Genomic DNA, 14,733 nt, shown 5'->3' with positions numbered 1-14,733 from the left:
TTGTGAAGCTTGTGAAATTCAGACACAGTCTCTTTTTCACCTGAACATGTTTAAATGCTCACACAAATCTTTATTCCCTTCATTTACTCTGAACTATCTCCTTAAGATGTAGATTCTGAGACAGTGGCAAATACTTCTTTATCATGCCTATTTTTATCATTAAAACAAATGTCTTTCAGCATAAAAGAAAAATTATCCATATATTCAATATTCAGTCTTGCTGCCTCGATCTGTGCATCTCTTTACCAAAACTGATAGACGTTGGACAGAGAGACTGCAAAACAGCCCCAGTGCTGTGTGCTGAGTCCTGTTGCTTGCCTCCTCAGAGAAAAGTTATTTCTTGAAATTCTGAATTTTGAAATTCCTACTATTCCTGTGAGGGCTTCTAGATAGCTGACTTCAGGTGTTATAGATCTTGGAAATAGTAACACTAGTTCATCAGTTGTATGCACAGTCGATTAGGTAGCTGCTAATTCTTTGTCCCCCCACAGTATTACTCTGAGGTTTACCTTGGTTGGTTTCACCAATATTATATTCAGGTACTTATTCCAGTAGCTAAGAGAGCATTTTTGCCTTCTTTTAATGAAGAAATTGATGACTTTATGCTTTGCATGACAGTGAGGTATCTTATATGTTTACTTTTTTAAAAAAATATAGATTGGAGCTTTGGAACGGAAAGGATTAACATTTAAATGTATAGGCATATCTGCCTGGCTTGGTACAAGAAACCCAGGTACACTAACCATTGTGGAAGCTGGTGAGGTCTCCTTCCAGGACTTCCATCACCATGGTAGCCCTTAGTCTATGCATATTAATAGCCTTAATTTATTAATTTAAGAATTTAACAGTAGGAGGACACTGTCTTGTTAATAAAGCTAATAAACTTCTGCCCAGGTTGAAACAGCAGTTGGAAGAAATGTGGATGTGTGTTCGTCTTGTGGCCATGCTTTCAGACACTATTCATTTGCCAGCCTAATGAGGTAATGGGTTTCCTTTATGGCTAAGGGAATTTAAAGTAAATTGAAGAATGCTAAAGTTTGAGCAATGTTATACATCTCCACTTTGATTAATATCTTTAATTATGTTGTTCAGTGTGCTCTTAAGTGTTATGGATAGGTTCACTCTTGAGGAAACAAATTTAGCACTGCTTTTGTGAAATGTGCATCAGAATGTAGTGCAATGGGAAATTTACCTGTTGATCTATCAAGATGAGAACATTCAGCCTTCAACAGATCCCTGTGCTGTGACTGCACAAGGAAATCAACAGGTGTGTTTGCATTGGAAATATAAATTGGTCAGTGTAAGCTGTTCCCTAGTCATCTGTTAATGTAAGGACTGGAAATTAAAGTGAGCTTCTTTGGAGATGCACAGAACTCTGAGACATAATGGGGAAATTAAATTTATGCTGCTGGCAAGAATTTCTCAATCAGAAAGTTGAATTAAATTCTAAGCCACACTCTTTCAACACTCATTTGAAAAGTTATATATATGTGTTTTGAGTTGTATTCTAGTTGTGTTCCATGACCGTATGTTGAGGAAGTACTTCTCTGAGTAGATGGTGGCAGAATTTGCTTGATGAATGTGTTAGAGCTTAAAATGAGTAAAATTTACAGTGAGGGCAGGTGGCCAAAAGGCTTGGGCATTTCAGAAGAAGACAAGACCTCATTTATGGTGGAGATGTGTATTTTTATATGTAATATACAGATTATTTAAATATAGACTATCTTAAACTGAGATTCACTGAAAAAAAGTGTGCTGTATCTTGAATGTAGAAGTACAATCATTTGCTATTGAAAAGTATTGATGCTTTAAAAATCAGGTCTATATTGGTAACAGAAGAGGAGCTTCATTTGAAAGAAGCACCACCTCAGTTTCTCAGAGAAAAAGAAGTGTATTGATATTTTTCAGAGGTTTTTTCATGCTTAAAACATGTCTGTGTTACAATGTTGCACTGATAATTTTTCTGTGCAGGTAGTACTTCACACAGTCTTGACTATACTAAATGACAAGCTATCCCTATTTATGCAAACCTTTAAATTAGTAGAACAGCTTATTTGTCAGGGATTTCATGATTAGGCAGTAAATAAACTCACTGTTCAAAAACAATAAAATCAGTTATTTGAACTGAAGGCTTCCTTTTTTGTAACTCTCAGATCTATTTTTTTACCTTAATTTTCCTTGCAGTTGCACTTCGTAGTTGCTGATCAGTTTACTGAACGATGAGGTGCTAGTGCACAGAATGCTTTAGGTGTAGTAACAAAGCAGTAACTTCACTCTGCAGTGCCACAGTTCCTTTGCAGCTCCATCACTGCATGTGAGCGTGTGGGAACAGAAGATAAACTGATTTTTGTGGAATTCCCTAACTGGGGTGTTCTTCCGCTGCTGGGCAAGAGGGGTGGGTGGAGGGGAAGGTGAGCCTGGGTGTGTGTTGGCACCTCACTGCAAAGCAGCTGGCTCAGTGTGAGTTCCCATCCTCCTGCACCCTGGCACTCCATCATCTGCCTCTTAAAGTGCTTTTAATGTACTTGGGCAATGTCTTCTTTAGCTCTCACTACTTTATGTGATATTCTGTATTACTTTTTAAACTGCGTGGTACCAGTTTGTAGTAGTTTTACAGTAACCTGACTTTGAAGGCAATGTGTTTTTGCCTTCAAAAATGTGATCATTGGAAGATTGGATTTCCAGAGTGCTGATAAACACAGGTAAATGCAAGGATCAAGACAATTACAAATCGATTTTGTAAGCTGCTGGGGAGGAGCTAAAGGTATAGCACAAATCTGCTTCCTTTTTTTAACTGTGTTGTGCAGATGCGCTGGTAACTGCACTGAGCATATGCCATGGACAGATTGTATGCAAGGGTTTCCTGCCACCTCTAATGCATGATTACAGAGAACCACTAAAGTGTGTGTCTTGTTTTCTGTAATGTTGCTGCCTGTTTATAACTGTGTATTTAAATTTTACTTTTGTCACTCTACACCAACACAGTAAACCTCCTTGTAAACTACGCGACATAGAAATAAAGAGGGAGTTTAATGAAAAATTGCCACCTGAGTGGTCAGTGAGGTGAGATGAGATTCAGGGCCCCTTCCCTGGAGTGGATGCTCTGTAGGCTTCTAGAGCAGTTACTGCCCACGTGTCAGTAATGACATGCAGAAAGCTTATAAATCAGTGTTTGGTTTTTAATGGTAATCAGCTCAGAACTTGTAGCACTTGCAGATGGCAGTGATTTAAAACCCACCTTGTAGTCTCCATCCTGCCAGCCCACTGAAACTAATGAAGTGCTCACGACAAATTACATTTTCTCAGCCCCCCAAGGATTGCACCTTTAACTGGTGACAAACTGTGTGACAGCTGCACGCCCGTAGTTGTACTTCATGACTGTTATCTGCTGCTAAAAGCCCTAAGTATGGCACATTGCCCATTATTTTGTCCCCTGCCAGCTTTCCTGTGCCCCCAGGGCAGAGGCAGTGTCCATGTGCTGTAGCAACTGGAGATGTGTATCTGCCTTGCACGTAGGTAACTGTGTTTTTGAAGGCTAAGACTATGTAATTGGTCGGGTATAGAAAGAAGGAATGGGGAAAATTGGGCTTTTCAGGTCCTTCTTGATCCTTTTTTTTCTTCTGTGGCTGATGGAATGGTAGGCTATTACACCTGATTTTGTCTCTAAAAGGAATTTTTCTTCCTCTTTAGTCAGAGACTTTTATCAAGATTTCTGCAATCACAGCATGTTTTCACCCACCTGCTGACTTGTCTTTCAGTCTGTCATTTTTGTCTGGTTTCAGCTGAATTTACAAAAGCATTAAGGTGTCAGTGTTGTCTAGAGAAAATGTTCTGAAAAGAGGTTAGGTTTGAGGTATATTATCAGACACATCAGAAGTTAAATTAGACAGCAGAATGGTGGAGATGCTTAATCTTGTTGAAAAAACCGTAGGAGTCCAGGCTTTTTTGATCCCTTTCCCTGTGGTGCAACCTCCTGAGGCACTAAAGTCCCTGTTTTGTTTTTATTTGTTCATTATTTGAAACTGCCAGCTATTTCATGGTGAGTAATAACAACACCAGAAGTAAATCTCCTGGAGTACCCTGAGGTTTTCCTGCAGCTGAGAGGTGTGTTTAGTGACAGCTCCAGACCTGGCACACAGTGACCCTGCCTCCCTGCAGGCCCTGCGTGGCTGAACAGGCAGTGACATGATATGAATCAGGGTTAAAAGTAAGTGATTGTACATTACAGTTTTCTAGTACTTTGAGTTTTATTCACACATGTGGACTCTGCCTGTTTCCAAGCTATGAGCATCAAGACAATTGATTTTACTCTCTTACTTTCATTTCAGTTTTGGGAGTAGACACCTAGAAAAATGCTGACAAGTGACAGCAGTTCACATGGTTCCATTTTAAAAAGGAATTAAAAATCACATTTGTAGAGAAGAAAAAAAAATTGTTGTAAATGTTTTTTAATAGGAAAAATGATACAAAAAGCTGGAAATGGTGATTAGGTGGGTACTGTGTGGGTATTGAAAGTTGCACCCACAGCCTGGTTTGGTTTCTGCTGGTAACAATAAATATCACTGTATCTTGGTCTTTCCCTTATTTTCCAAATTCACCTTTTGTAAAAATGAAACAATGAGAAATGATTAATTAAGGATTTCTTTGGGAGCTCAGTATAAACTACTACAGCAGCTAGCAGTTAATAAACATTGTAACAAACATGGATTAAATTAAATGAAAATTCAGTTCTGGCTGAATTAAGGGCATGGCCCTCAATGGAATTTCCATTTAAAAAAATCTTTTCACTGTTATAGATAAGAATTCTAATGGGAAGAGGCATGGCCCTGTCTTGTAAGGTACTACTTTACCATTCAGTAATAACAATTTTTGGCAGGACCAGGTCTGCAGCCTTTTACTTCATAGCAACATCATGTGCTGTTGCTTTTTCAGCATTGTTTTCCCAGGCCAGTAAGTCTGCAGCTGAATTGTTGTTCATCTATGCTGTGGTATTTCCTCTTAATATGCAGATCACTGCTCGCATTCCTGGTCAGTCCTGAAGCACTGGAATTCCTGTATGTTTCTACAGGGCAGTGGGACGTGCAGCTGGGAAAATGGCCTTCAGATTTTCCTACCTACTTTCCAAATTTGTCCTTCAGCACATCCTAGCCTCAGGGTCGGTGTGATTATTGCACTGGTATGAAGAGCCAGGGGCAGCAGATGAGAAAAAGAGCAGCTGCAGGACAGTACCAGCCATGGGGGCTGAAGGTCTCCATGGAGCTGAAGGAAATGCTCTGAAAAGGTTCCCTTTGTCAGGGTATGCTTGGATTTGGCCATGGAGACTGGCTTGTCCTGAGGGGTTGGAGCCCATCCTCATGTTGGACAGAGGTATGTTTGGGGTTGGGGGGCAACAGAAAGAAGGCTTTACTGTTTTGAAACAGGCATATGTACAATAGTGTTGTGAGGTATTTTATTCCCTTTTGTTGTGAGCAAAGCTGTAAGAAGCCATTTTACACATCGCACACAGACAAGCCATTAACAAAGCGAGTAGCTGGATGAAGAAAAAGCAAGGATAGAACTTCCCCAGCTTCGTTTCCCAGACTGACCTTCAGGCCCCCTCTGTTTAGCACCGTGCTTCCTCCCAAGGCCTGTAATGGTGATGGGTGTTACCAGCCCATCAAACTTTTGCTAATGGAAGTTTTCATCATCCTACTGACAGTGTTTCTTAAAAGATGAGGGAAAGCATCTAAGCCTTGTAGGTACAGTGCCATCAACCTCCTCAGTGTGCCACCAGCTTATCCAAAATGTGGTGCTTGCTGATGTTAAAGCCAGGCACATGAAATGGGTAATTCTGCTGCAGGTTGTGTAAGTTGCTGTCTGTCTGCCTGAGCCCCAGGGGCGAGACTGAAATTCCAACAATGAACTGGAAGTCGATTTGGGATGTGTAGCAAGCAGGATGAAAACTTGGGGCTTCAGTAGTACTCCCCAGCTTAGAGCAATTTAGTTACCAAAACACTACAACTGTATCACAAATAGCTGCATTTCTTGTAGCATACAGGTTTTCTTTCAAGTTCGTAAAACAAACAGCAGAATGTCACCACAGCCTTTAATTTCTTCTTGTACATAACCATTCACAGTACATTAACAGCCCAAATAATATTGCACTGGATTATTTTAAAAAAATTTCATCTTGCAAGTAGTACTCACTTTTCAAAGCCAACTGATGAACGATTTGGTCAACTTGCACCAAGAAAATGGTTAGATAAGAACCCTATACTTTATTTATTTGTGACCCCAAAGGGAAATGAGAATGAGCTGTAAACTGTTTCCTTGTTAAACATAGAAAATTAGTAAATTGTTGCTGATTAAATGTAGAAAGACTGGGAAAAAAAGCATGAAATCTGAAAGGTATCTCATTCCTGTTAGACTGCTTGCTGTATATATAATTATATTCTATACTGTGAAAATCCATCTACATTTAAAAGCCCAGCAGTCTACAGATTAACATGGTAAAAAAAAATAATATATTTTTATGAAAAGAGAAGAAAATAGTGTTTGCCTAAGAGGAGAAAGTTTTCAGATTTCAGTCATCTGGGAGTTCTTTTAGGTGCAATCTTTGAGGCAACAAAATGTCTTTTGGCATTTGGCACTCTAATAAGGACAATATTTTAATACTGGCACAAGCTAAAAACAGCACAGAATGACAAAATACAAGACATGAAATGAACCGCAGCCACTGGGATGATGGTAAGATAGTTTGTACATACGGAGAACTTAAACAGGTTTGCTGAGGAATTGTCAAGGTTTCTGCAAAACCATACTTATTCTCTTCTGTTACCAAAGTGTAAATTTTCCTAAACCTGGAGGGAGAAAAAGAGTTTCAAATGTCCTCTAGAAAATCAGCAGCTACTGGACAATGAACACAGCGGCTTGTTCAGCTGTCAATAGGCGTGAGGCTCTTTGTGACTCAGAGCTCGAGTGCGTGAGGCAGAGCTGGTGGCACTTCGGATCACTTCCATCCATCTGAGAGGAGGCACGAGGAGAGACACAAACAAAACAAAGGTCAATTCCCAGGGCAGGATTTCTTGACAAATATTGTCTGTGCTATTGGTTGTACAGTTTGATTTTCAGTGCTTGCAGAAGCATCTTCCTACTTCACCCCTACATCTATCTGAAGGCAAGAGGATTGACTGCCAAAACTGTAAGAAGGTTTAGACAGAACAGCAGGTATGGGACCCAAAAACTTGTGAAGTTAGTAGTCGTTTTACTTGCTCTCCACACATTAAGTATCTTTTTTCTGAGTGGTCCAAGCAATGAGCAGTTGAGACCAACTGTTCTTAATCTGAGAGTTAAAAGTTCTTTATCTGCAATTTCTTCTATTTTTTTTTTCTCCTAGAACTGATAAAGGCATTTTGTGTTTTTATTTTATCACCTCCCCAAATTTGCTTTGTTTATAGTTTTAGACTGACAGGGCTATAAATTAAGAACAGCTTTCTCTGATGAAGACATCATGATTTTTGATATGTTCATGCTTCATATAAAAGAGCTAGATTAGTTCCCTGCATGAACAATCACAAATTAGGAAGAGTAGTGCCTTTTCCCTACTCTCTGTGTATCTGAAGTTCAGTGGGAGGTGTAAAAATTGGAGTTTTGTTTCAGATGTGGCTTTTCCATGCAGTTGTGCTAGAAGAAGCAAAGCTGTTCTGAAGAGCTACTGTGGTAACTTGTTTTTGCAGTAATTCCAGGTTTTGCAGTAATTACTATTACCACTTCCATATCATCACAACCAATCGCTTGATTTTAGTGGTATTAGGGTTTAAAATTTCTTCTATAATTTTAAAAGGTCCTTTCTCCAGTTGTGCTGAACCACTTGCCTGTATTACTGAACCAACTTAATAAACTTTGCATCTACTAGCCTTGGAAGACTGCTCCTGGAATATAACAAACATTTTCACTCACAGAAAACAAACTTACCTTTCAAAGGTGTATTCACTTTCAGCCCTGAAGTAGTACACATGGGATTTGAAATGTAGCTTGAACACATAATCTTTGTGAATGTTTTCAGATTCAGAAGGAAGGGTAAGTGAATATCCCAATAAAGGAAGGCTGGCTAGAGGATGATTGTCCTGAAAAGAGATGATGGAAATTGCTGTGAGATCAAATGCCCTTAAATAAAGAAAGCACAGAAGTAAATGGAATGCAGATACACACTCATTTAAAGATCACTGTCTTTCTACACATGTGCAGAAAAATACCGGATTTATACAATTGCAGTAAAATTAATTATTTGGTAGTTTCAGTTGGTCATCATTACAGACCCTTTGGATAAGGATCTGCTGCAGATTGATCCTATCAATATTTCCTTGAAGGAAAGCTGGCTAATACCTTGGAGTTTCGCTACTTTAAAACTGCTGAACATAAAGCTCCATCATTTGCCAGTGGCAGGCCACCACCCAGGCTCATCCTCAGCTTGCAAACTCCTACTCCTTTAGAGCTGTTCTGGTCACCCAGCAGGCTCACTGCTGAAGTCCTTCTGCTCATGGCAAAGGACTTCTTTATCCTTCTTATATGCCCTGCTCAAACAGATTGAAAAGTCCAACACATTCTAAATGGAAATCCCCTACTTTTGCGGTAGGATGTTTGCTCAGGTGGATTAAATCATTGACCCCAGTTCTCTTGGCTTGTGTCAGTAATGGTAAACAATTTGTAAGTCACTATTAGCCTGGTTTAAACTTGCACTACAGCTTTGGAGCAGCAATGAGCTCTGCCATGCTTTCAAGAATGATCTGTGCTGTGACTGTAGAAGGCTTCAGGAAAGAACTGACCCAGGAGCAGGGTGAGAACAAGCCCTGCTATGTGCACCAGTGGCAGTGAAGGCTGTGTGTGCAGCCGTGACCAGTGCACCATCTTACAGCCTCCATCCATGACTGATATCCACTTTTCTCTCGGCTCCCTCTTTGGAAAAGAACCCCACACTGTGTTCTGCAGCCACTCACACCTGCCCAGTCTGGTTTACCTGGTGCGATTTATAGAAGAACATGCAGAAGTTGGTGAACACCACCCAAAGCTTCTGCCACCCGTTGCTATTTTTAAATTTTCTTAGGAGATTTCCAGACAGCTGGTTCTGAAACAGATCAAAAGCAACCAAGTAAAACAGTGAAAGGTGCCTGCAGTTTAGTTATTGTAAGAAAAATGATTTGCTTTTATCTGGTTTTATGTGACCTGGTTGTTAAAGAAAATGCTTTGATTGACTGGACGTACTTTTCTTCTGCATTTTTCTACTGCTGAGCAGTACTTTATATTATGTATTTTTTTGTTTGCAGCTGGGTACTTCCAAAAAGTCAAAGCTATTGCACAAATTATTTTATCAACTGAGGTGGCTTTCAGCAACCTGTTACTAAACCTCAAACTTGTTAATACTACTCTCTTCTTTTAGAATGACATTTAAATAGAATGGAAACAGAAAGTCTGACATGAATTTGTGATGTAAAGGAAAAAATTATGACATACTTTAGAACTGCAGGTAAGGATTGAGGTCTCCGTACCCAGGGAGTTCACATGGTACTTTTCAAAGATTTCAAAAACAAGGACTGTTACCCTTATTTTTAGCTGGATTTTGCAGTTTAACATAAAGGAAGAGAAGCCATAGCAAGTACATGTACTTAGTGGCTGGTTGAAGCAACTGCTCTTCACATACTGGAGATGGAAAGCCAGGCATCACTGTTCCTTGCAAATGAAGGGGGGTTCTCAGTGAATTATTAATGCCTTCCTATTCCTTGTTGACTGAGAGGGCTCTTGCCTGGATCACAATAGCTGTTTACATCATTCTCTTTATCTAATGCAGAAGCTAATAACTTTATCTGTAAAGTTTAATAGTGGAAATCTGGAGTTTCTGGTGTAGCTGTTACAAATAAAGTATTCTTAAATGGTTCTGTCTTCACCAGCCTTGGTACGTGTTAAAGCTTTTCCTTTAAATCATCCTGTTCTCTGATAACTGGACTACTGCCTCCTTGCCCTAAGTTACAGGTGTACTCCTTAATTTTCTGTTACCTCATTACTCTGGAGGATATCATAAAAGGACAGGCTTTGCATTCGGTACCAGCAGACATATGAAATGGAAACGGGCCGCTGATCACTGATCAGTCCAGCAGGGAGGGAGGAACAGTCACTGACAGAGAGAGCATCTTCTACCACAAGAGAGACAGAAAGGAGGGAGAGACACAAAGAAAATAAACGATAATGCTGAAGTGAGAGGAACCGACAGGATGATGTGAGCATGAGCGGGACCTGCCACGCATGGAGCAGCAGTGGAGCTGGAGATGTTTTCACAGAACAACGCATGGCTCCAGGGTGGGCTCGGTCTTCACTGCTTTGTGTTCATTTGAGGCACAGGGAAGGAACAAAAATGAGCAACAATGAGCACTGATCTCAGACCTAGTTAGATTTGCCTTACTAACTGTTTTAATCATTAGAATGAGTCACTGGTATAAGTTTTATAGCTATTTATAATAAGCCCTCTGCTGTAGGGAAAAATACAAGGCCTTGTCCTGTGCTGAACTATTGAAGAATGAAAAATCCCACTTATGTGGGAGTGAAATGAGGCTCTACAGTCAGCATTTTTAGTATGGAATAATTTTGTCATATTTCAGCAACAAACTTACCTCCTCACCTGTTTAAAAACAGAGGCAGTTACACAAACTATGAATATGTTTGTCCTTGCATCACTATGTTCTGTGTCAGTATCTCTTCTCTAGAGCAATGGTGGCCTGATGTCTGAAGGCTGCCACTCAAGTGCAAATCCATTCAGTTTTAAGATTCCTTTTACATTTTCATAGAGCATAGATTTCCATTTGCTGAGGGCTGTGATAAAGTATGCAGAGCTCCTTGGACTCTCTTTGGTGAAGGAAGAACACCTCAGCAGGTTTACCACCTCATCCTAAAACCTACTCTGAGCTAGATCTTGCATTTCAATCTTTGAAAAGACAATGTCTGCACCTCGGCTGTTGAGTACAGAATCAACAAATGTGTATCAAATTGGCTTAGCTGTGATCAGAGGGGTAAAAAAGGGGGTTTATTTTGAGGTGGAAAATGCAAATAAAGAAAAAGCAGATGAGACTGAGCAATGAGACAAGGTTCCAGAAAAGATGGCTAGGTAAAGAAAGAAAGTTAGTAATACACATAATTAAAACTCTGGCTGCAGCAGCTAAAGACAATATCCTTTCCGCTCAAAAGCATTAAGACAGTTTGGACTGCTTTACATTTCGAAGGGCATCAAGCTCTTTTTTTCAACAGTTGCTTCTATGAAAATTACTGCTCTAACTGATTTTACAGAGGTGCACTACAGGAGCAGATCTGTGCTTCTTGAGTGATGGTTTGTGCCATCATTTCAGAATGTGGGAGGCAGTTTAATAAGCATGCCTGCAACTTCCCCCGGAGGAGACAGGGGAACAGCGCACTGGTTAAGGAGGAGCAAAAAGGAAATTGTCATTCAAAAGCGAGCCTGGAGCTGCAGTTCAGGTGTTTCTGAGGCAGATACCTCCACGGCAATACTAAAGTCGATCATTGAAACACTGGTATTTCTGTGCCAGCAGACGTGCACCGTAGTGTTGCCACGGTGTGGTGACTGACGTTCAAGTGAGGTGCGGGATGCACTGAGGTCGTCCTCAGATTCCTGGTCTACAGTAGTTTCATCAGGAGACTCTATGAAATGCAGGGAAAAAGCATCTTTCTTCCTCTATGCGACAACATATATAACTGGAAAAATTAAACAAATCAATTCTGCCCGCAGTATTGTGAACTAATGTTAAAACACCATTTTAGACATAATTTTGTGCAGATTTCTAATAGATTATTATATTTTATATAATTAATCTACATGTTTTCTGCAAATTTTAGAATTTAAGGCTGACTACCATGCTTTGTTGGTGTTTTTAATACCTTCCAAGGACAGGCACTGCCCAAATAGTTCCTGGAATCATTATGCTTAAGTCACTTCTCTATTCAACGAAACTTTCTGCTAACATCAACAAGAACATTAAAATGGCACATATATCAATAGATCTATACATATATATGTATATAAATCAATTTCAAATGTCTCAGTTTGATCTGTGGCCAGCACTTTTCACCACTTTGCTTAGAAACAACCACCAATCATACTGACAAAAGTGAATACAACCTACTCTCTGGCATTTACTTACTATTGTCAGGTGGGCTGCTTGCCAGCAACTCTGGGGCAGGGCCACTGCTTTTCTCTGCCAGGTCTATTGCCATCTGGATGTCCTCAGTCCATTTGTCCATTTCAGCACGGGTACTAACAATGAAAATTCAGGTTTTACTCACTTTCATACAGGCTGAAAGCCAACTCTAAGAACTAGACACAAGGTGAGCTTACTTTTAATTGAAATAAATTCAGACACAAGATGCTACTTTTTTTTTCTCCTGATAACTTAGTTTTGGTTCTAGCTTGCACAATTGCCATTCTATTGTGCCCCATCCACATTTTTCTTAACAAGTGGCTTTCACAAAAATAATATACCTTTAAGGAGATTGTTTTAGGAGCAAATACAAAATGATGCCCCTCTGTCCCACGGTGACAGCTGCAGAGAAATACAATTCACATGTGGGCTTTGTGTCCACTGAATTACCTTGCAGCAACAACGATGGACTGGTGTTGACCTCGTAGTGTCAGACAGTGAGGAACTCCCCATTCCTCTTCACTTTCCTCCATCTGAGAGATAAAAGGCCAAATGCAGTCAGATTACAGGAAGTACATATTTCTTAAGGTGAAACAGTGAACTGAACGAGCTCTTACCATTGGGAAAAGAAAACTAGGAGAAATGCTCACAAACAAATTTGAGCGAGGTATTGAGGGAAAAAACCAGTGCCTTGCAAGTTGGAAGAATAGTAAGTTAGTTCTGCAATAATGTCTTGAACCAAAAGCATGGCTTTGTCTGCTTTGTGTCAAAGAAAATAGCAGCATTTTTATCAGAAGAGTGGTTTATTGTACAAAATACAGGGAGTGCTCTGGAAATTGTAGCATAGCACAGTTCTGCAGAGAGCAAGTCCAGGCCAAATGGCCATCAACAACAGAGTATATTCCTTGAAATGCCAGATAAAACTTGAAACCTTGCAAGTGTTTAGAGACCAGTTACTGTAGTAGTGACAATTTAACTCAATTCTCAGGAGAACAGTATAGAATTGATACAAACCAGTGGGAAGTTCCATTGAAAATAATGGAGGGAATGAAAGTGTTTTGAAATCAGCAAAAATATTTTTGAAACAATACAAGAGGTAAGTAGGTGCTATCGGCTTGAAATGGCTGTTTTCCAGAAGAATTGCAACAAGAACTCCAAATGACATTTTACTGTCAGATTCCCACTACTTTGGCTTTAAAATATAAAGCTGTAAACATTAGGAAATGCATTTTTATAGAAATTGGATTGTTGCTACTGTTTACTTGTCTTGTGTGTATCTATAATGAATTAGTGATGAATTACTAGTAAGAATCATGGTCAAATTAATGGTTGAAAAAAACCCCAAAGAACCCATCTCCAGAGAGGTTTGCATTGTGAGGAAGCAGCCCTCAAAGATGCCTTTTCCCCTCTCACTTTTGCTGTGTGATAACCTCTGTGGAGAAGGCTGTGGGAACAGATGCTGAACCCAAGACAGATTTAGGGAATGCCCCCCCTTTGCTGCTGTTTTCAGCCCAGCAGAAACTCATCAAGCAATTAAGATGGGACCACAAATGGCCACTTAAGCACAAATCCCTTAAGTTCTCACAATACTTACTGTCATGCCATACAGTGGAAGATGCCCATGGGCTTTAAACTGATTGGATGCAGTCAGGCCTCTACTTGTGTACAACAGGATATCATTAAACTAAAAAGCAAGGGTAAGCATCATTAGAATGGTGCTGGTTGGCATGTATGTATGTGAAAAAAAATATCATAAGAGTGAGTACAGGAAAGCCAAGTATTTATATGGCAATCCTAAAGCATTAATCCAAAATATTGGCTTCCATAATATTCCACTACCTAATGTTAGCACCTGTTATCTTCCCTGCCCTCCTTTCCGGCTAGTTTTAGGTATATTTCCATAATTTTCCACTGGGTATTTTCTGATGCCTTCTAATGGTCCCTTTGTGATCTCTGGGTCAAAACTATCAAGCCAGAACAGCAGTGAAACAGAGCAGTATGTTTCACACTCTGATGCACTTTGAAGCTATGGAAGTATGTTTCCACCAGTATTTTCTCCTGTTTTGAGAAAAAAGATAGTAAGCCTGCCCAAGAGGTGTGTCCAACTCAGGCCTTATAAACAGAATGGCTGTCTCTTACTCCCCATATTCAGAAGGAAGATGGGAGGTCTGTTTTAAGGTAGATGGTTTTAGGTTAAAAATACCAAGGTGAAGAGACTGAGAATCTCAATTCATAGTGCTTCCTGCAGGTAACAATAGTTGTCTGAAGCATGTCAAATGACTGCCTGAATTTTTTGCTATAAAAAGAAGAGAATGTTTTCACTGGGCTGCCTGGGCCAAAGGGTGTTTTTCTCAAACCAGATGGTTGCATCAAGAAAATCACACTCTGTGATGTGAAACAGAGTTCTCACTACAGACCTCTACAATGCAGCAACAGTAATTCATGAAGCTTTGTGGATCAGCCACTAGAGGGGGATTTAATTTTACCAATGATTGCATTTATATTTGGAATCCCACAGTACTGACCTGAGATTTTACCTCCAAATAGATTCTGGTGC

General features: G+C 39.9%; 1 protein-coding gene across 5 annotated transcripts in view; it reads right to left on the bottom strand.

Annotated features, from left to right (window-relative positions):
• Window positions 1-6,920: 6,920 nt before the first annotated feature.
• Window positions 6,921-14,733, bottom strand: part of FARP1 (FERM, ARH/RhoGEF and pleckstrin domain protein 1) — a 162,844-nt gene continuing 155,031 nt past the window's right edge. For all 5 annotated transcript variants that reach the window (XM_062487811.1, XM_062487812.1, XM_062487814.1 and 2 more), the window contains exons 20-26: window positions 13,771-13,860; window positions 12,627-12,709; window positions 12,180-12,292; window positions 11,516-11,679; window positions 8,996-9,103; window positions 7,954-8,105; window positions 6,921-7,002 (exon numbers count right to left, since the gene is read on the bottom strand). In XM_062487811.1, the coding sequence (XP_062343795.1) occupies window positions 6,921-7,002; window positions 7,954-8,105; window positions 8,996-9,103; window positions 11,516-11,679; window positions 12,180-12,292; window positions 12,627-12,709; window positions 13,771-13,860 (792 nt within the window). The remainder of the gene's footprint in view (window positions 7,003-7,953; window positions 8,106-8,995; window positions 9,104-11,515; window positions 11,680-12,179; window positions 12,293-12,626; window positions 12,710-13,770; window positions 13,861-14,733) is intronic.

The sequence above is a fragment of the Cinclus cinclus genome, chromosome 2 (assembly GCF_963662255.1).
Source record: "Cinclus cinclus chromosome 2, bCinCin1.1, whole genome shotgun sequence".
NCBI lineage: Eukaryota > Metazoa > Chordata > Aves > Passeriformes > Cinclidae > Cinclus > Cinclus cinclus.
The sequence above is the reverse complement of the archived record's forward strand: the minus strand, read 5'-3'. Positions and strand labels throughout refer to the sequence as shown.